A 23,515-nucleotide genomic window follows, 5' to 3' on the forward strand; every position below is an offset into this window, starting at 1 on the left:
AAATGGAGCCTAGGGAGTGATTAATTTTAGAGTCAAGAAATGATTCAGATATTATAAAATTATAGATAAGAAGTCTACAGTTATCTACATAATTTAGGTAACCACAGAAGCCAGAAGGAAAAATGAGAGGTTAACAGGCCTATCTTGGAAAACACAGGAATGCAAGATAGGGAGGATGCTGTCAGCAAGCTCAAATAGATGAAGCTCTCAGTATATCCCACAGAACTTATAAATAATGATGTGTGAGGCATCAGGCAAGGAAAAACATATAAGATAATATTAGAGGTAATAGATAAGCCTGTTCATGTAGGACTCTAAAAGGAAGTACCCTAAGAAGGTCTCCTTGATAATGTCAAGATGAAACATTGTTTATGAATCGCAACTACTATAGCTTATAGAGCCAGAGACTTGGTTAAGTCCTCTTCATTAATTATCTCATTTGATCTTCATAATATCCCCACAAGGTAGATACTGTTATTATCCCAATTTTATAGAAGCTGAGACAGAGAGGGTTAATTTGCTAAGTGTCACATGGAGCTGAACAATGGAACTAGTATTGAAACTCAGATTGATCTGACTCCAGAGTCACAGCTCTTTATCATTTTATCAGCCTCTCTTTTCTATGGGTTCTTATAACTGCTCATATTCAAGCTGGTTACACAGCTGGTAAAAATGGGTGTGGAGATCACTTCTCTCCTTCTAAATGGTAATTCTGGGACTTAGGTGTACACTTGTCTCCCAAGTAGCATTAGAGCTTTATTAACCTCGGCTAAAGGACCTCCTTTAACTTTGGAGCCCTATTTTCCATTAGTTCTCTATACAAATCTTATTCTCTGGACAATCAGAGCTTACCCCAGGCAAGGACTGATCTTTCTCAAATCAGCACCTGTGCCAACACCACTCCTTTCAAATGTGATGTCTGATGTTGATCTCTGGCTATTGAAATACTAACAGTTCTTGAATGCAGTTCAAAAGGCCCTTCCTCAATCACATCTCTTACCATCCTAAATGGATATCCATTTTTCCCTCTCTGAGGTTTCAGAGAACTCACTCTACACCACTCTCATGGCGGTGGCCCCATTCAGTCTCTTACTAGACTATACATTTGAATTTCCCCAGAGAATTTATATTTGCAACCATGTTTTTATCTTCTATAGCAACTAACATGGCACTCTGTGCATTATACATGACTGCTAGGTATCTGTGAATGACTGAATCAATATTAAAACAATAACCTAGCGTGTGTGTGTGTGCATTAAGTGTACAAGCTGAAAACAACATTGGTTGAGTACACTTGAATTTGAATTTTGAAAAAACACGGCAATGTCAGAAGTCCCGTCATTTGTTTATTCAAACTACATAAAATAAAATTTAATACTATATTGAGTAATGCGTTTCTAAAAAGAAGTTGTGTATCTATTCAGATTTCTCTTACCTCTATATGGGAATCTGACTAATAAAAAACAATAGGTAAAATAAATGCACTTAAAAATAGTTTAGAAAGCAGCTCACCGTTTGCTTATCCTAGGTATGTATGGCCTTACATCTATCTAGAGTGAGATTAGTCCTTTATTCTAGAGCTAGTAGCTTTTGTGAAAAAGAGATGTATAAATGTCACAAAATATGCTAGGTTCAGAGGGAACAGGTGAATCTAGAGATGGGACCGAAAATAAGCTCCAGAAAAGCAAAAGATATGCAGAAGCCAGGGACTAATCAACTCTTTGGGAGGAAACCAAGATTAGTGACATAATAGAACACAGTCATCAGTGAAAATGGAGATGAATGAGACTTTTCAGACATAAGAAAGCCAAGAACAAATCAGATTTAAAAAGGATAAGTGAAGCTCAAGTTGTGCCCATAAAACTCAATTGAGATGAGAGAAGTCATCTGTGGTGAAGAAGCTTTGGGAACGCTGTGAGGCACCAGACAAGCACAAGGTCAGGGAATAAATGTCCTGGTACCAGACAAGAAGGCAAATGAGAGTACCAGGCACTAGATGGGCAGCCAAGACAGCATCAATGACAAGCAAACCTCAATAGGCAGCAGCTCCTACCTCAAGCCAAGAGGCCTTTTAAGAACTTCCTACTTCTGAGTGTGGCCAACTCAGTCTCCAAGTGAATTACGTTGGGTGGATGGTAAACAGGTTAGCAAAACCAGTGGGAAAGGAAGCAGAAGTGAATTTAGTTAAAAGCAAACAAACAAAAAATAGGAGAAGGAAATGGCAACCCACTCCAGTATTCTTGCCTTGAGAATCCCATGGACAGAGGAGCCTGATGGGCCCCAGTCCATGGGGTCGCAGAGAGTCGGACACAACTGAGCAACTAACACAGAGGAGCTAGTAGGTTAGAGAGGTAGCTTAGGGAAATTACAGCCCACCAGGTGGTATCAAATTGCAGCTTCACTATTTCTTAATATATAAACTTGAAAAATTATTTTACCTCCCCCAGCCTAAATTTCCCCATCAACAAAAGACGGATAATAACATATCCTATCTCATGTTCATAAAAGAAAGAATCATCAGTCATTTAGCATGTAGTAATTACCCAAGTATTGACTATCAGTGATCATAAATGCTGTATAGTTAATTTGTTAAATTATAGTTCTGGAGTTTAATGTATCTAATACTAGTTTTAAATTTGGTTTCTGTATATACTGTTTCTGTTTTATGTTTTGGATTTTTGGCCCCAAGGCACGTGGGATCTTAACTCCCAGTCAGGGGTTGAACCCTCACTTTCTGCACTGGAAGTGAAGTCTTAGCCACTGAATGGCCAGGGAAATCCCTGGCTTCTGCATATAGTCTAATAGATCTATTATGCTGGGTCCTCTATGATCCCCTAAATATTTATATGCAAGCACCTTGATCGCACGGGGTTAATGCTCAGTACAGCTTTGGTGTCACTTACAAGTGGACGTGGTTATATGAATGGATTATTTCAAAAATATAAAACTTACAAACAGATTTACCATTATGATCTAAAACCTATTCTATAAAGTTATTCTAGTTCCTTCAGTGATAATTAAATCTCTCCCCACTATGGCAACTTTTGCATTACATTAGTCCAACTGAGAATTGTTTTTTCTAAAATGGCTGAACACCCTGTTTTGGTTTTACCAAACCACAAAACATGAAACCACAGCCTATGTCTAAAACATCACCCTCTGTGGTGTGGAATCCTGAAAATACAGTCATTGCCAGGCCAACTTTTTGTTTGACGTAGCCAATCCTTTTCTCTTCCAAATGACATCCTTTTTGAAAAAGGATGAAAAGCACTGGTAACGTTCCCTGAACACTGACCTGAAATGTCCACAACTTAAAGTCATGATAATGAGAAATAGGAAAACGGAGACTCACAACAAGAAGCTAGAACTCAAAAATAACATGAAACAGACTTTTTATGATTATTTTTTGATCTAGTATTGTTTATGTGAAGTAACAGACCCACAAAAACAATCTGAAAGTCCAACTAGTTACATGATATGGATAAAAGCAAGTTTTTCTTCTTAAGTCATAATCTACTCAAATTTATGCCCAATAGTTCTAGAACTCAAATGAATAATTTTATGCACTACTAAAAGTAGCAGTTAAATTATCTCAAGCCCTCTTTTCAAAAATCAAGTTGAAACACTATCATATTAAAAGCACAATGCTTAATATTAAATGCTATACCAGTATTTTTAATGCTTTCTTGTATTATTTTTCAAGACTCAAGAGAATCAAAATGACCACTCAGATTGTAAAGTAAATATTCACCTATTTGATACATTAAGCAGCTTTTGTCCCATTTTGTCCCATTAAGCAGCTTTGAAGGAAAAGCAATAACTGCTCACATACTGAATGTACTGGGTAGGCCAAGAAGTTTAAACCCAAACGAACTTCTTGGCCAACCCAATACATGGGCTACAATACCTCATTTCATCTTTACAGCCAACCTATCAAGTTGTTGGTTGGTAGGTTGTTTAGTTGCTAAGTTATGTCTGACTCCTTTTGCAACCCCATGGACTATAGCCCAGCAGGCTCCTCTGTTCATGAGACTTCCCAGGCAAAAAAAATAGAGTGGGTCACCATTTCTGTCTCCAGGGGATCTTTCCGACCTAGGGATTGAACACATGTCTCCGGCTTCTCAGGCGAATTCTTTACCACGGAGCCATCTGAGAAGCCCAATCTATCAAGTAGATACTATTAAAAGCTAGGCAGAAAACCCAGTCCCTTTCTGCAGGCCATTCTCTTAACCACTATATAAATTCTGGGAAAAACTTGGCTTTTTTAGGGGTGCGGGAGATTGCTTTTAAACCTGCTTGTAGTAATAAGAACCATCACCACAACTGTGATGTGCATAGTGTGTGGCAGTTACATCATCTATTTGCTAGGATATGCAACAATACTTTTAGGTGGCCAGAAGAGGTCTAATCAAACTCTGTGAGCTATCAATACAATGATCAGAATACTAATGGTGAATAGGGAAATAGTTAAGGCATGCCAAAATCATGAATGGTGATGTAATATTAAGTTATTTGGCAACTGCTAACAATGATCAAGGTTACAGTAAGCAAACAAGGGTTTATGTAAGTAGCTCCATCAGGAAAATTACTGGAATAAAATTAAGGAAGTCATTGTTTTAGAAAAGGTCATTGAAAGTGAAGATTTTGAATATGAGTGAAGAGAAAAAAAAATCCAGATCAAGAAATAAGGGATAAATATATAACTTTTTTCTTACATCCTTTTATTTTAAGGCCATTTCAAATTTCCACCTCTCTGCTCCAAATTAGTAATCGTGTTCCTCTGAGGCCCATGTCAACCAGCTACCAACTTCGAGACCTTCAGCTGTCCAGCAATTCCTCCTTTTCATCAAATTTCATGCCCAGACCACAGTTTTCTAAACTCAAAACAGTTTTTTAATTTCACTATGCTGCTAAGTCACTTCAGTCATGTCTGACTCTGTGCGACCCCATAGACAGCAGCCCACCAGGCTCCCTCGTCCCTGGGACTCTCCAGGCAAGAACACTGGAGTGGTTTGCCATTTCCTTCTCCAATGCATGAAAGTGAAAAGTGAAAGTGAAGTCGCTCAGTTGTGTCGACTCTTTGCGACCCCATGGACTGCAGCCTACCACGCTCCTCCGTCCATGGGATTTTCCAGGCAAAAGTACTGGAGTGGGGTGCCATACTATAACTATTTGCTAAGCCAGTCAATCTTAAGGGAGATCAACCCTGAATATTCACTGGAATGACAGATGCTGAAGCTGAAGCACCTCTATTTTGGTCATTGATGAGAACAGATGATTCATTGGAAGAGTCCCTGATGCTGGGAAAGATTGAAGACACAAGGAGAAGAGGGCATCAGAGGATGAGATGGCTGGATGTCCACCAGTGCAATGGACATGATCTTGGGCAAACTTTGGAAGATGATGAGGGACAGCCATCTTTTTTTTCTTCAGAAAACTCAGATCATGGCATCTGGTACCATCACTTCATGGCAAATAGATGGGGGAAAGGTGGAAACAGTGACAAACTTTATTTATTTATTTATTTATTGGCTCCAAAATCACTGCAGATGGTGATTGCAGCCATGAAATTAAAAGATGCTTACTCCTTGGAAGGAAAGTTATGACCAAACTAGACAGCGTATTAAAAAGCAGAGACATTACTTTGCTAACAGAGGTCCGTCTAGTCAAGAATATGGTTTTTCCAGTAGTCATGTATGGATGTGAGAGTTGGACTATAAGGAAAGCTGGGCACCGAAGAATTGATGCTTTTGAACTGTGGTGTTGAAGAAGACTCTTGAGAGTCCCTTGGACTGCAAGGAGATCAAACCAGTCCATCCTAAAGGAAATCAGTCCTGAATATTCGTTGGAAGGACTGATGCTGAAGCTGAAACTCCAATACTTTGGCCACCTGATGTTAAGAGCTGACTCATTTGAAAAGACCCTGATGTGGGAAAGATTGAAGGTGGGAGGAGAAGGGGATGAGATGGTTGGATGGCATCACCAACTCAACAGACATGAGTTTGGGTAAATTCTGGGAGTTGGTGATGGACAGGGAGGCCTGGCGTGCTGCAGTCCAAGGGGTCGCAGAGAGTCGGACAGGGCTGGGTGACTGAACAACAACAATTTGCCTGTGGTCTCATAATATAACAGGTGAGAAGGCTAAGTCATTTATTAGCAGTATGATGTTGGGTAATTTACCTAACCTCTTTGAGCTCATAATAGAGATACTCATAGTGCAGATTTCACAGTTAGTGAAATGAAATAATGCATGTAAAATGCCTCACACAATGGTTGGTGCTTATTAAGTACCAATCAAAGACTTATTAAGGTAAGTCTTTCATAATCTTACTGTTTGGTGTTAACGATCTTTAGTCCTTTGATCCATATATTATCATCTTATCAACTTTTCCCCATCTTCGTTTCTTTTACAACCTTGGAGAGGAGAGGGAAGGAGGTGAGGATTAGTCTACAGACACAGAGGTAGGAGGCAAAGGGACTGACTGCCAAAATGTCTCACTTCCGTCTCTGAGGTGGAAGGGAAAGTCACAGCTGAGAGTAAAGGTGGTGGGCATTAGGAAGAGATTTGAAAAAAGTTCTCAGCTTTGAACCATCCACAGGGAATGGGAGAGAAAGTTATGCACAGATACACAGGAGGACTGAGCTCTGAGTCAAGAGCTGAGGAAGGATTTTGTTAATTTATCACAGCCCAAGGTTTAGGTGATCCTTCCCATTGGTGTGTCAGCATCATGATTGTAGGAAAGGATGGGAAGATGACTCCAGGTTACAGCCTGTCTGAGGGGTGTAAACACAAGAGGGCAAGAGACCTGAGGGCACTAATTAGAGATGTACTGAGGACAGAGAGGCAGATTGATGTCTAGGTTATAAAATACCAAACTTTCATCAGGATGTTTCCTAATCTACTCCAAGTCACTCCAGCACAGACAGCTCTAACCTTAAATGGCTTTTCACTCATCAGAAGAGAAGCTTGGGAAGTCCAGAAGCTAAAAAAATTATCAAGAAGGCACCAAGTAAGCATGTAAGGTGTTTAGATTTTCTGCAGTCTTGGAAGGTTGAGGGTGTCACTCCCTTTTCTCTGGAGACTTTCTACAATCTTTGAGGGGTTGAGGGTGTCACTCTCTTTTCTCTAGACATTTTCTACAATCTTGGAGGGGTTGAGGATATCATTCCCTTTTCGCCGAGCTATTTCACTCCTCTAGAGCTAGACAACTCTAAAAGAATGTTGGGTTAACAGAAAATATCCATTGTGGAAAGAGGGAGAAGCAAAACTAGAAAATGTTGACAAGTGAAACTCTTTACTTTGTATGTATCTTAAAAACAAGAATTCTGTATCTGATCACCCACTTCATTTGGACCTTATATTGGGTTGGCCAAAAAGTTCATTTGAGTTTTTCTGAACACTGGTAGATGGGTTGGCTGACCCAGTATTTCTAAAAGCATTTCTTATATCTTACACTCTGCTGATAGATTTAGAGACCCTCCACTCAGAGAGTCCAATCTTATTTCCAAAGCACTTCTCTCAGTAACCACAGGGTTTAGTCATGGTTCAAACACTCTTGCTGTGCCCCAGACAGATTCTACAGTGATCTTTGTGGTCATATCCAGCTTTGTTGATTCTACCCTAAGGGCATAATCAGCAAGAATGCAGAGTGTTCAGCAGAAAGCCTAGGGGCATGGGGATCATAAAAGATCCCAAGAGGAAAAACATTTAGTTTATACAAAACAAAATACTAAGCTTAGAGGGACATGATTTTCATTTAAAGAACTAAGATAGTAGAACTAAAATGTTCTGTGTTACTTTATTCAAAATAAAAAATGCACTTTCTTTATAGCTCTTAACCTTTTTTTTTTTTAAAAAAAAAAAGCAGCTTTGGCTTGAAAATCATCATGCATAAATGAAAATGCAATTTAATGAAATGTCATATTTTATAAATTTAAGTGATGCAACCATTTGACTTATCTGTTAAAATTAAGCTGCTGGGTTCTTTCTCAAATGAAACAAGCTCTGTTTTATTTCATGTGTTAACCATCACTGTGTAATTTTATTTTTCAAGAAGCATGAGACGGAGAGACGAAGAAGGGAGGACCAAACTCCCTGAGTAATTCGACTAAAGTTGGCATGCACATGCTGCATCATTCGCATTGTGATTGATGTTTATTTGTAGTTCATGCTTTGTTCTTATACACAAAGGAGTCACTGCTAGTGAATTTAAAAAAAAAAAAAAGGAAGAGGACAATCTGCTACCTTTTCTGTCATCAACATTTCCAAATTATGATCGAGGGCCAAAGTCTAATTTTCGGCTTTCAGATGTTAATACTTAGGAATTTGCTGTCCAAATGGATGACTCCTGATAGGAAAATGTTTGGCAAACAGATGAGAGACACTGAAGCCTATAGTCTCTGAAATCAAACGACTGGGTTCAAACAACCAGGCTGTCCCTCCATAGCTCTTGACCTGGTCAATTTGCTCAGACTTTTTTAAGTTTCCATTTTCTTACCTATATAGTGGGGAAAATTATAGTATATTCCTCTTAAGATTGTTAGAAGGGTTTAATGATATAATGCATATATACACACACATACATATTCACTGTTCTTAGCATAGTGCATGGTAAATAGAAAAAAAACTTGGTAGGGTTTAGTGATATAATGCATACATATATATACACACTGTTCTTAGTACAATGCTTGGTAAATAGAAAAAAAAACTTGGTAACTACATTATATTAATAATATGAAATGCTAACTCTAATTTTGCCATTCTGACAAGTATTTCCACTAACTGTTTCAAAGCTGTGAGCGTGACAAAATTCCAGGTCAATTTCAAAACAAACTTGTCAATCAGAGCCAGGATGCTTACTTACAGCCAACATCCAGAGTTATCCTGCCAGTTGCTCTTCCAGCATCATTGACAGCAACACACGTATAATCACCAGCATCCAAATCTTGAGTTTCTTGAATCTTCAGAAGTCCCAAGAGAGGGTCAATAATGAGGAATGTTGAGGGCTTCAGCTCAAGATCCCCTAAGTAAGAATGACGGGGAGAATGTTACACAGTTAAGGGTTTCAGTAGTTTGCTATTGATCTGACTGCAAAACTTCTGAAGAAAACTGATGGTAAAGTTTTTAAATCCAAAATGTCTGGCACAATGCAGACACTTAAACAATGCTTATGCAATGAAAGAAGGAAGTGTTTCTTGGTAATGAGCTGATTTGGGCCTATATAATTCCACAGGCTAACCTATAGAAAAAATCAGGCCCTAAATGAATTATGTGCAAATATTTCCTACTGCATGTGTACCTAAATGAGAACAAACTCTTTGAAGCTATGTTGGGAGATTAAGGAAGAGTGGAAGCTATCACCATGGTTGTGAAAATGGAAAAGGAAGATGAAGATCGAAACAAAATTTCTACCATCTTTGTAACAGGATGAATTTCAATTACCCAGGATATACTTGGGAGACATGGGTGTTCTTAGGTTGGCTAAATGCCCAGGTTTCTGGTTTGCTTAATGTTCTCAGTCAGATTTTGTCCTGTGAGAGGTTTAAGCTGCCTGAGGGGATTCTAAGAATGGCTAAGGAACCACAGCTGGCTAGAGAGGGTAGGAAGGAGAAGGAGCTTGTTGAAAGAAAAAGAATGGATGAAGAACTCTTGGAAATGGCCAGAGAGGACTGTTGTTATATTAATCTCCCAGGATACCTCTACTAAATTTGTATTATACATCAAAGTTCTTTAAGTCGGAGTTATAGGGTTTTGGGAAAAAGCAGGTAGGGAATAAACGAGTTGAGGATGGAACCAGATAATGAGTTTGACCTCAGTATGAGGGTAGAATAACCCAAGAAAGATGACTTATGTCTGGGTTGCTTCTCCCTGTAACACCTCAGATCCTCTAAGAACCATTTCTATTTGAGGGCAGGCAAGGCCTCAACAAATCTGTCAGCTGAGTTAGCCTATCCTTAGGCTTCCTTTCTTCCAGGGTTTTTCCTCACGTAAGAATGAAATTAACCAGGATGACAAGTATCATAAAACAATACCTAGTACTGGAGACCCGGGTTCGATCCCTGGGTCGGGAAGATCTTCTGGAGAAGGGAACAGCAATCCACTCCAGTATTCTTGCCTGGAGAATTCCAGGGACAGAGGAGCCTGACAGGCTACAATCCATGGGATCACAAAGAGCCGGGCACAACTAAGCAATAAACACTTACTTACTGATGTTTAAATGACAGTTTAGTGTTCCTATCTCTCTTGCTTCTATTTTGCAAAGGGCGATGTCAAACTTTTTGTGGGGATCCTAAAAAATTCCAGGAGGTTTAAAGGCCACTGCTTTTAGGGTTTCACAGCATGCCAGATGTCAAGTCTGAAGAAGTACTCTCCAAAACGCTGTTTACTAGCTTAGCCATGTGTCTTGGGACTGAGGACTGCAGAAGTAACTCCCTTAGCTTTTTAAACTAATTTTTACTGGAGTACAACTGATTTACAATGTTGTATTAGTTTCTGCTGTACAGCAAAGTGAATCAGTTACACATATTCACATAGCCATTCTTTTTCAAATTCTTTTCCCATATAGGTCATTACAGAGTATTGAGAAGGGCTCCCTGTGTTATACAGTAGGTTATTAGTTATCTAGTTAATTAATATATATGTATATTAATAATAGTACATATATGTCAGTCCTAATCTCCAAATTTATGTCATCCCTCTGCTTCCCCCTTGGTAACCAGAAGCTTGTATTCTACATCCGTGTCTCTTAGCTTTTAACAGGCTAAAACCCTAGAGCTAGTAATTCTCTAGGTCAGTATACAAAGCAACAACCAACAGACTTAGGGTGACAAACAAATTCTCATTTTGTTTTTATAATTTGAGGAGGAGATGAGGTCAAAGAAGCCATAAATTTCAAAACAAAAAAATTACATTAGCAACTGTGAGTGCCAAAAATAAAGTATTTTTCAGCATTCCAACATTTAAAACCTCAATCATCCTTTTAAGCTGGCTACTGCATACCACACGAGAATGAGAGAAGCAGCGAAAGCCTTGTCTATGTGTCTCTGGGAAATTTTCATAAGTAAAAGCAGATGATGTTGACATAAACCTTCCTCCCACTAGGGGAAGATGCAAAGTGACCAAGCTGTTCATCAAGCATTAAAATGTTTGGACTAAAACACATTTAGAGTTTTGGATTTTACTTTTCCCTTAGCTTTTTTTGTATATGTCAGAGGACACAATAGGATGAAATAAAGACCTTTTTGCTGGCATTTTTTTTTAAATAAAAGTATTTAAAGAATAGCAGTAATGAAAAAATGTATAAATTGGAAAACACTGATTATATCCAGTTTATATACTAATCATATTTGATAATCTCTCTTGATTTCTACTGAACAATTAGCAATCAAAGTATTGCTATAAAGCCATTAAGAAATACAGAACTTTGAGATGATGATTGGGGGAGTAACTCTTTAGTTTTAATATTAGATAAGATTAGAAGAATATTTGCATACATTATAGCATATAAACTTTGCTGACATTCTAGGATTTAAAACAATCATTACCATTAAGGAGGATAATTTCTGCTTTATTTTAAATTAGATTTTGGCATCTATGCATGTAAAGACTAATAGATAATTATCCATGACATAAGATCGTTTAAACTGTTGAAAGTTCTTTATTGGTTCTCAAAAATGTTTGTCTCAAGACTCTTTTTACACTCTTCAAAATCATCAGGGACTTCAATGAGTTTTTGTGTATGTGTATTATATTTATTTGTACTTAGCATTTTAGAAAGGAAACTGAAAAGTTTAAAAGCATATGCACTTATTTTCTAGCAACTCATGACATTTTAACATAAATCTATCTTATAAAAAACAATATTTCCTCGAACTAGAGAAATTTAGTGAGAAAAGTTGCATTGTTTCACATTTTTGCAAATCTCGAGACTATCTAGCTTAAAAGAAGACAGTTGAGTGTTCATTTTTGCTTCTGCATTCACTCTACTGGCTATCACACATTACACAGCTCCTAAAACTTCACGAATCACTCATAAGACAATGAGTGTGAAAAAGTCAAATAACAACTTAGTATCATCAGGGAAATAATTTTGGTCTCATGGACCTGAAAAGAGTTGATGAGAACCTCCAGGGATTCCCAACTACACTTTAATAACCACCAATCTAAAGAAACCCAATCTCTTTACTATTTTGCCAGAAATATTCTTCATACAATATTTTAATAGTGTCCCTGATTCTTTCTTTGAACCCACCTTATGTTGATCGTTTCTAATATCTAAAATTTTGGTGGGCATTTATATGTGTGAGATTCCTTTTCTCAAATGGTCTGAATGAAATACCACTTATTTAAGAATGGTGGCTGCCAAAGGCTGCACCTTTGGCAGGGGAAATGAGAAGACATTGTTCAACAGGCTTCAAGTTTCAGTCCCACAAGATGAATGGGTCCTAGAGATCTGCTGTGCAACAGTGCATAGAGTTAACACTGCTGTACCATCTGTTTAAAAAACAGTTAGTTTATTCAATCAGAACTGCCTGGAAAAAAAAAAAGAAATGATCAAAAGTTTATTCTTATGGTTAGGGAAAGAACTAATCTTTCACCCTGTAGTTTCCCCAATGGAGGATTTTCCTAATTTTGCTGATGTCTCATCCCAGCAGAGGTGGACAAGGAAGGTCCAGCGGCCCCCACCTCTTTCTTTTTTCAAGCCAGTTTGCAAGTAAAAGAGCTTGTCTCCTGGCTTTTCTCTATGATCCAGACTCTGCCTAAGGAATAAATTGCCTGCCTGTGACTGGGACAGCCAGTGATCCTGGGGCTCAGGGCTGCTCTGCCTGTTGCTGCTGAACAAAATGCAGGTCCTCCATAATCATCTGTCAGTGTTTAATGCCCACATGCTAGCTCTTCTTGTCCATCATTTGAACAGAGAAACGAGATAGGATTTACTTGGCCCATTGAACTCCAATGTCTCTGGTCGAGAAGAGAAACAAATGCATACTTAATTCTAGAATCTTCCATGTGGTGGCTGCATGGTTCCCTAACTTCTCATTTAGATCCCAAGGTATCTGTGGGACCAAAACTGACATACAAAGTTATTCAGGAGAGTAGTCCCAATTTGAGAGCATAAAAGACTCTTTCTGTGACTCAGCTCTACACAGGCAGAGAATTCGGCAGGTTCTATTAGTTTTTAAAACATTTTTATTTTTAATATAAACTACTGATTGACAATTTAAAAAAGAACTACCTCTGTAACACATTTTTTCTGGATTTCTTTAAGTTGTGAGTTTGAAACTGTTATCTATTTCATTTGTAAGTTAAAGATTTAAGCATTTCAAATAAGGAAAATTCATTTTTGTTCACAGAAATAGAATTGAAACCTAATTAAGAAGCAAATCCATAAATGCTTTCTTATCAGAGAAAACACAAAGACTTAAAAGTCATTTAACAAGGAAAACTATGAAAAATGACATTATCTCCTTGTTTCCCTCCCTGTTTCTGATTTATATTATTGAAAGTATTTGCTTTCTGCATAAAGCTTCATGTTCTTTTTCACCTCATGTTCCCCAAGAGTTTGAACCCGAGGTGAATTCACAATTTTGTGATTATGACATCAACCCGTTGCTATGGGAATGTCTGTGATTTAACAAACAGAATCATAACAATAGTGCTTTGTACTATTCACCATTTTTCATCTGAAGATTAAAGAGTATTTTGCAAACAGCATCTCAATAATCCTAGCAACCTCCCCTCTCAGGGTGTTTATGGGGATTTTTCTTTCTCATAGACTGGAAAAACTGAGAGAAACAGGAGTGGGACATTCTGCAGAGATAGCCACTGTCAGCATCTGAGCCTGGACCAGGGCCCAAGGGCATTTTCACCAAGGACAAGCAGCACATTATTATTATTTTATTACAGAATCACAGAGGCAGAACCTTTATGTCATAAATAGGGGCAGATAATTTCTATACTTGACATAAACATCTACCACGCATGATGAAAAATACATTTGTCTGACCACAAAATACCTTTGTCTTTAAATCACAAATGTTATTCAATTGTAAGCTTTAATACGAGTCTTTATTTGAGCACTTTATAGAAAAGTATCCTGCAGAATCTAGGAAACTTCCTAATTGTGAGAGCCTAAAGCAAAGTGAACTGAAATCAGAGAAGCTATTTTAAACATGAACTGAGTATTCCTGGACAATTTTCTACAGGAAACAATCCTAAACTAACAAAGAGAATGTTCAGCTGGATTAGCAGAGGAGAAATTTTCCTGCTTTGATTTTCACGGTTCTATAATCCACACCAGATGTCAAATGCTGAAATTCAGAGTGCAGCATGTTGAACTGCTGTCTCTAGTGAGACCATAAACACATTTTATGGGGCTGCTAAGTCACACACCAAAACAAATTTTTAACAAATTATTTTTATCTAAAAGAGAAAGCAATACTAAGTGAATCAGACATGAACATACTTAAGAAATGTACCTTTGAACCATGTAACTTGAGGTGGAGGAACACCAGAGGTTTTACATTCCATAACTGTTGTATCCCCCAGGGCGACCAAGAGCTCACTCTGAACTACAATCAACTTTGGGGCTTCTGAAAACAACAAACATGCAAACAGTTAAAGCCCAGCACATTGCCACGTGCAACTTGTTTATGTTTACTAAACAAAGCAATTTAAAAAAAACGATCATTATTTATGTGCTTGTGGCCATCTCAGATTTTATAAATAAGAAATAAACTCTTCTAATGTATATGCACAATGATGGGTGTGATGTAAAGATCATCTATAAAAACCAAAAGAATATCAGGTGAAAATAATTCTGCTAAAACAGTCCAAAAATTTAGGATATTAATTGATGCACATTCTCACCGAGATACACATTTTGAAATGTGCACAACTGATGCATATTTCAATTACTTGATGCACATTTTCTATGTGACTTTAAGGATATTCATGTCTATCTACAGAGACAGTTGTTCTCCAAGGTTAAACTTTTTGGGGGTTCCTCTCTCTGTAGCTCAGACGATAAAGAATCTGCCCACAGTGGAGGAGACCTAGGTTCAATCCCTGGGTTGGGAAGGTCCCCTGGAGAAGGAAATGGCACTCCAGTATTCTTGCCTAGAGAATTCCATGGACAGAAGAGCTTGGGGAGCTACAGTCTATGGGATTGAAGAGAGTAGGACATGACTGAGCAACTAACACTCACTTAAGGCTAAACTTTGCACCTATAAAAGCAGTCTCCCACTTTTGACTCTATTTTCCCCTTTGATGTTAAATACAGACATTCTTTAAGTTTCTTTCCTTAGCTCTGTTTGATTCACCCCTTTGCCTAATGCTTCAGTTTACACACCCATTTTTTTTTAAATGAACTCAACATTTTAGGTCTTTCCAACTTCAACTGAGGTAGTTATAAACAAAGCCAAGAGTTAACTTCTCAAAGATCATGTTACTACCTGGCTAGAAAACTTCAGTGATTGCATTTCATAATTTCCTAGTCTGCCTTTCAAATCATATTGGTACATCTCTTTTTCTTGAATTTCACCCCCTTCACACTTTCTGACTTGCCACAGGTATGGAGCTACACTTGTTTCAAAACATGCTCTATTCTCTCCCATATTCCTACTTTTGCTAAAGTTGTTTCCTCTGCCTGATGCCCTATGTCACAACTCTTTAAATCCCACTCATTCTTCCAGACTGAGCTTAAATCCTGTCTCCTTTGAGAAATGCTTGCAAATTCCCCATCTGGAATTATTAATCTTCCCTCCGCCAGCCTTCCACGTTAGTGCTTATGTGTCTTCCCTATTATATTTCTTTATGGATATCTACTTTCATTATTCACACTTTGAAAAGTAAGGGCCTCATAATGTACTTTTTTAAAAATTTTACACTCCACAATCTCTAGCATAGCATTTTACATAGTTTGAGTGATTAATAAGTTAAATAAATGGGTGGAATATTTTGGTTTCTTTGTGAATGAACCAAAATTCATTTCTGCAATGCAAATTCCATTCCCAACTGTCTGGTCTCTCTCCATGTGGGTGTTCTGTGATTGATTTTCATTGTCATCTCTAAATCTAAGCCCATTTCCCCTTCAAAAACTTAGTCACCACATGCCTTTCTAATTTCTACAAATGAGAACACTCTTACCAGGCTTTTGGGTTGAGTATTTGTGATACTTCTGTTACCTCCCTCGTCTATACATACCACCTATAATTCTCAGCCTTTATTATGACTCTCTTATACTCCCTCCTCTCCACTACCAAGTTCACTGCCTTACTATGAATTATGGTAAATAAAAATGAGAGAAAGAGTGAATTGCTAGTCACTAATTACTTAACAATTTACAAACTGAGATTGAGTATGTAATGCCAATGCCCTTTCTTTGTCTAAGAAACGTCAAATTAAAAGAAATATTCTATATTACATATTATTAGAATATATGATTATGTATTATAATAATTAGATTACATTATACATGTTAGAATGTATTATATTCTACTATATTATGTGTATTATAGAATAGTTGTCATGATATTACTTATTATTATTATTACAAGAAAAATAAAATATTTATCTTCAATAAATATTTGAGCTTGGAGGGGAAAAACTGAAGATGAAAAACAAAAATAATATCTAGATAGTAACAGAAATTTTATAAATATTTAATTATAATATAAATGTTATAAACAATTTCATATATATGCATTTATGTATGAATATATAAATCCAAACATATATAGACATAAGTGGAAAATGTAAAACAAAAGTTGAGGTAAACTAGGAAAAATACAGAATCTGTTGATTTGTAAGTAAAATATTACAAAGAACAGATCAACCATGGAAGGACAGAACTCTATGGACAATCAAGAACTCTTCCATAATCTGGAATCTTCCTTGATTTCTGTTGACTAATGAAGCTATTCATTCCCTGAATTTTTAACTTAAATTAGTTAATATATTTGCTTTAATCAGTGTGTGAGGCAAATAAAAAATTATACAACTGGATATAACTCATTCCTAATACTAATTTTTTAAAAAGCACTTTTACATTGCTTGATATGATATTCATCCTATTTGAACTGACTTTTAAACTGATTATACTTGCCAATGTATCTGAGGGTAGAAGTCTGTTTATCCATTCCAGCTGAATTACTTGCCAGGCAACCATAGATCCCTGCATCTTTGGGAACTGCATTTTTGATAAATAAGTTACCTTCTGAGGTCATTCTATACCTATAGACAAAAATAAAATAAAATTGAAAATCGTAATAGGATCAAGGAACTATAGCATCTTCCTTCAAATATCTTCAACTACTTTAGAGTTATGCTTTTGGTGCTGATCACAAAAATGATTAATAGCATCATTATGTAAGAAGAAACATTATAATAATAACAATATGTGTGTGTGTGTTAAGTCGCTTCAGTTGTGTCTGACTCTTTGTGATCCCAGGGACTGTAGCCTGGCCAGGCTACTCTCTCCATGGGATTCTCCAGGCAAGAATACTGGAGTGGGTTGCCATTTCCTTCTCCAGAATAACAGCAACAATAGGTTCCACATATCTAATACTTGCCATGTGCCAAGGCTGACCTAGCAGCTTTACATTTATTCATGTTTTAAATGTCACTAACAATCCAATGAGTTAGATACTACTATTCTGTCTGTTATACAGATGAGCAAAGAGGTTATACAACTTGCCCCAAGTCAGCGTCAGTAAAGGGAAGAAGCGAAGTTTGCTCCCAGGCAATCTTGCTCTGTGTGAACTTCGAAGCTAAACAGTTCCTCAAAATGAAAACCTGAGAGATGCAATGCCTCATGCCTCAAGCGAGTCCCTGAAGAGACCAGGAATAGAATCTGGCTCACAGCTAAGCTCGTCTCCTCGTGCCAAACCCAGAGTAATGGGAGCCTGATGGCTGGAAACGTCACTGTTTGTGTCCCACGTGTTCAGTACTTTCTTTGAGCATGAGAGGATTCATTTCCTTTTAAAAGAATCCAGCAGAATAAAATACTACAATGAGAAATGTACTATGAGAGGCAACGGTGAACATGAGTTATGAAGAAAGTCCGCACACACTTTAATTAGAGCTACTGTTCCATCCTGTGCTTCTGCCTCTCTCTTCTGTCAAATTCCAGGACCAAGCCTTTAGTGGATAGGTTAAATGCACATCAATTTACCCACAGAAAGTTTATTATCCCCATTTCAGTTATTCATGGGCTTCCCATATGATGCTAGTGGTAAAGAACATGCCTGCCAATACAGGAGACATAAAGGATGCCGGTTCAATTCCTCGGTCAGGAAGATCCCCTGGAGGAAGGTCATGGCAAACCACTCCACTATTCCTGCCTAAAGAATCCCATGGGAAGAGGATCCTGGCGGGCTACAAGCCATAAGGTCACAGAGAGTCAGACACAACTGAAGAGACTTAGCACACAATTATTCATGGTAAATCAGCTGTTCCACTGTTCTGTTTACAAAGCAAAGTGAGGAAACACTCAGTTCCAGCTGTTAAATTCAACACTCAAGAACCTCAAACTCTAAACATCCATCATTTATTATTTTATGGACATTTCCTGGCCTACTGAGAACATCTAAAGCTGTGGATTTGGGTCAAATCTCCCTTAACCCCAGAGATTTGGTCAGATTAGTTCTGACCAGAAATTTCATCAACTCCTCTTACTCAGTAAAAACAAAGAACATGATACAAACCCAGTACCTGTGTGAAACCATGATAAACGTATCATTCATGGTCCAGGCGATCTTTGGTTTGGGATAACCTGTTACAGAACACATGATGGAGACCTCAGATCCACCTGTGAAGGACTGATTCTTGGGCATCACAGTGACTTTGGGCGGTTCTGCAGATAAAAAGAAAACACAGCGTGAAATGCCAATGATGTCAGGAGCTTCCTCTATTAGCAAATTTGCAGACTTATCACTACCACACCTTTCCTTTGTAAATATTTATTTATTCTGCACTTCCAAGAGCTTGTTTATAAACAGTAACAAAAGAGCTGCAGTTACTCAGCAGATGTGCTCCCCAAGGCGGGCAAGGAATGCAGACTCTGTTTTCCAGCTTTCAGTAGCCCAAGTTGTATGAGATCAGGGTCTGCTCTCCTCGCTTCCCCAGAGCCCCTCCTCTCCATGAAATACTGATGCAGGCTGGGGCTAGGACCCCAGAGCTTGACTCTGTACCCTACAGGCCTGGGGAGGACCACAGAGGGCCTCATCTCTGGTCATCCGTCCCAAGGTCATGTAGCTCAGCCCACCCCGTCAGCCCACTGGAGCGGCAGGCCTGCTCCTACTCCCAGATCTTGGAGGCCTGAGGTGGGCAAGGCCTTGCCTTCAGAGCTTGGCAAGGGCCTGGCACACTCTCCTTTGAGGGCACATCAGGAGCCTGGATCGGAGGTCAATGACAGGAAGAGGCCTCCCCTTTCTGGCCCCTAAATACAAGGAGGAGAGCAGCTGGCCTCGGACAGTGATATGAGGTCCTGGGGCGGGGATTCCTCTGTCCATTCTCTAGCCAGCTGGTCCTCATGGCCTGGCAGCAGGTGTCCATGACCTTGCCGACATCAGCCACAGGGAGGTTGCTGGTAGGGGTGGCATTCAGCACCTCCACCTTAATGGTTCCTGAGGCCAAGAGTTTCCTCTTGCATTTGTAGGAGAAGAAGGTAGAGTCCAACACGGATGGAAGGGGCAAACATACACCAGATCACCAGGTAGAAGTCTCCTTTCTCGAAAGGCAGCAGGTCCGTATTGTCATTCTGAGTGCACGTGGAGTGGCACCACACTTTGAGGTTCTCCCTAACCACACACTAGACCACGTGGGCCATCAGGTCCTGGGGCACTGCCGATGACGATGGAAGAAATGTTCACATATCGAGGGATGGCAAAGTCATTCTGGCTTATACATGATCTGGCTTGAACTTTATGCTAATGAGAACAGCCTGTCGATGGATTATCAAACATGCATTGTACATCTGCTTTAACCATTAAAGAATGCATTTAGAAAATCAAAATGGAGTAACTGCGGCTCAAGCATTCAAAATGGAGCCAGGTGGCTGCTGTGGATGTGGTTTCAGACAAGCTCCTGCACCACCAAGAACCTGAATCTTCTGAACTGAATCAGACTCAAGGACACCGACAGCTGTTGTCAAAACATCTACTAGCAGTTGCCAGCTGCAACCTTATGGTCTCAAGGTCTTCCCTTGTAACTATGCAACCATCTCGCTCCCCAAACAGTCCTTGCTTAACAAGCATCCTTCTTGCCAGTTCCAATCCTAATCTTGACAAACAACTTATGCAACACTCTGGTTTTTGCCTATATAAGCCTCCCTCATTTTGTAGTCAGGCAGAACACAATTCAAGTGTTTCTTGAATCTGTGTCTCCAAGGCCACCGTCCTCAGTTTGACTTGAATAAAACTCTCTTTTCTTATTATAGACTGTTTACCGATTATCTGCATCAGCAATGAAGATGCCCCAAGGTACACACGGTCAGGCCCATATGCCCTGTGAAGAGCAGCTCCTTCTTGGCAACACTTGGGAAGGGCCTCCTTGCCCCTCCAGCATCATGCCCAGGATGCTCTAGTGGTTAGAAACAATGACACAGAAGGGGTCCACCTCCAGCTTCTGGTGGCCCTTTATCACAAAGTGAATGCATTATATATACTTGAATATATATATTATATACACTTGAATACACACACACACACACACACGCTTGAATATATATACTTGAAGGACTGGATGAATCACCTGATGATGCTCACAGTCTCTACTACCTGACCATGTTGACCTAGCAGGCAGGCAGGTGACCATGGCCACAGTGATGACCATGAAGCAGAGCAAGCAGTATAAAGGTGATCCTGGCTTAGAACTTGGCCCATGCAGCTCAGCTACACAAGCAGCAACAGCAGTAGCAGCTGTAGCAGTGTGCAGTCAGCCACAGCAAGAGCTCCATGGCCAAGGCGGAACTGGGACCACACATGTATGGTGGTGCCCTTGAAGCCTCGATGACACTGGCCTTAGGCTACCCGCCCCGGGCTCTGGCTGGGAAGGAGCTCTTAGGGTACTCTCCATCAGGGATCTGGCCCTATCAGTGCAGAAGAGACACCAAAAGCAATGAAAGCATGACAGGTAAATTGCTTTTGAGAGTAAAATGAATCTGATCCAAATATTTCAGTATCTCCACTGGTTACCACGGGGACCCTTGTTACTCTGGTCCAACTAGCTGACCACTGACTTCTACCTGCTCATCTGTAACTTCAATACAAACCTGTTTTCAGGTAAGGTCTCCAGATAGAGCCTTTTGCCTCTTTCTATATAGTGAACACAGGCTGAGAACCAAACTTGTCCTGACAGCAGCCTGCTTTGTTTGAATTGTTCTTTCCCTTTTTATAAATTTTGCTGAGGTTGAGGCCATGTCTTTCATATTATTCCATATTCCAGTATACTTCACAATATTTAACATTCCTTTCACATTGTCCAGTGATTTGTAAATAACAGAGACTTAAAACCACTGAGGGAACACAGGTCATTCCTAAACTGTAACTTGATTTTGAGAATTGTTATGCCTGCCAACCTCTCAAGATCCTGCTATACTGATCATCTGCCTCATGCCCACGGATTCACAACAGCTCAACTTAACAGAAGATATCCATTATTCAAAGTGCATATTACATTCTACTTCTGTGGCAGAAAAAAAAAAAAAACCTTTAAAAATGAAACATTAAATCAGAAATTTATTATCTAAAAGGATAGAAGAATTCTGTAGGGTAACTGGGATGCTGATAAGGCTGATCTAATCAATTATATGTTTTATATCTATACTACTTCAAAGTAAGAATTAATCATCAAAAAAGGTATCATCAAAGAAATATTTAATGACTGCCTTTCTCTTTAAAGCCTGCTTAGTTTTTTTAATTTTATTGAAGTGTAACTGACTTACAATATTATATTTATTTCAGGTGTATAACATGATTATTTTTATAGTTAGACACCACACAAAATTGTTATATTACTAACTAAATTCCCTGTGCTGTACATTATATCCCGTGACTTATTTATAACTGGTATTTTAAATAATTTACTTTGTGTAAATATGCCCCACTCAATAAGATAAAAATAAATTCATTTCCACGATGTCTAAAATATATGTCATGCTGCTGCTGCTGCGGCTAAGTCGCGTCAGTCGTGTCCGACTCTGTGTGACCCCATAGATGGCAGCCCACCAGGCTCCCCAGTCCCTGGGAGTCTGCAGGCAGGAACACCGGAGTGGGCTGCCATTTCCTTCTCCAATGCATGAAAGTGAAAAGTGAAAGTGAAGTCGCTCAGTCGTGTCCGACTCTTTGCAACCCCATGGACTGCAGCCCACCAGGCTCCTCCATCCATGGGATTCTCCAGGCAAAAGTACTGGAGTGGATTGCCATTGCCTTCTCCATAGATGTCATGAGTATTAAGAAAAATAAATTAATTCAATAATATTCTTTTTGCACAATTAGTAAGTTCCAGGCTCTGTGCTAACTTATAGGAATACGCTGATGAGCCAAACAGACAGGGTGTCAGTTTTCCACTTAACCGGGTTTTCACTACAAATGAATTTGAGAATTCAGTTAATCGGTTAGATCTGGATATATTTGTGGTGTATCTTCATAATAAGTTAGTCTGCAAATTGTGGTTTGGCTTCACCAAGAAACACTAGCCTGAGGAATCCCTATACATTTAAAAGAGATACAAATGTTGCCACTCGACTGGGCAGCTATACCACAGAACAAACCTAATTAGTGCCTAATTGCTAGCAGCTTCTAATCACTCACTCCCCCTTTTTTCCTGTTTATATTGTGTTTTTCAAATAATTTTGTCTTTGAAGTTAATGCTTAAGGGTTTTTCCAGCCAGCAGACTTGGTTGATAGCTAATACTATCCTATGGTTTCCTCTTAGTGAACAGAGGGCTAGAGAAACGTGTGAGGTCAAGGGCAGACTAGCCACAGCCAGTAAGTCCGAACTGTGCTTCCATCTGGAGTCCATCAATTCTGAAATGCTGGAGTACTACACATGTTGTGGGAGAGCTGCAGACAATCTCCAGGGGAAGAAGTGGAAAAAAAACGAACACTTCTCTTTGGAAATTTTTGAATACCCACATTTACTCCCACCTTTCCAAAATAAAAAGATTTCTCATATCTACCTCATTTTGACATAGGATTGCTGCAAAGATTCAGCAGCTCCCGGGATTTCTGGCTAAACACGATGCCTTCCAGTGGCCTCTGCCAGAACTAGCTTGGCGTCTGTCCCAGCAAGAATCCCACTGGTAGGCTCTGTAGTTCAGATATCAAAGTGAAAATAAATGTCAGTTACCCAAACTAGGATGTAGTGAGCTAAGAGGTCATTTCTCCAATAAAGCCTGGATATAGGGTGCTGTTCAGGGTCATGAAGTAAGCCTGTGTGCAACATACAGATGTGATGACATCATCCCACAGAAGGTGAGAAATTTACCACTGCCCTGGAAAGAATATTTCTGCT

The 23,515-nt window shown here is 39.0% G+C and overlaps 1 protein-coding gene across 1 annotated transcript in view; it reads right to left on the reverse strand.

Moving 5' to 3' along the window:
• The window catches only part of HMCN1 (hemicentin 1), a 521,571-nt gene that overhangs the window by 257,373 nt on the left and 240,683 nt on the right, over nucleotides 1-23,515 (reverse strand). The window contains exons 12-15 of the mRNA XM_081492191.1: nucleotides 18,713-18,854; nucleotides 17,106-17,233; nucleotides 14,479-14,592; nucleotides 8,865-9,023 (exon numbers count right to left, since the gene is read on the reverse strand). Of these exons, the coding sequence (XP_081348317.1) occupies nucleotides 8,865-9,023; nucleotides 14,479-14,592; nucleotides 17,106-17,233; nucleotides 18,713-18,854 (543 nt within the window). The remainder of the gene's footprint in view (nucleotides 1-8,864; nucleotides 9,024-14,478; nucleotides 14,593-17,105; nucleotides 17,234-18,712; nucleotides 18,855-23,515) is intronic.

Source organism: Giraffa tippelskirchi, chromosome 5 (genome assembly GCF_054371585.1).
Source record: "Giraffa tippelskirchi isolate mGirTip1 chromosome 5, T2T-mGirTip1v1.2.pri, whole genome shotgun sequence".
Taxonomy (NCBI): domain Eukaryota; kingdom Metazoa; phylum Chordata; class Mammalia; order Artiodactyla; family Giraffidae; genus Giraffa; species Giraffa tippelskirchi.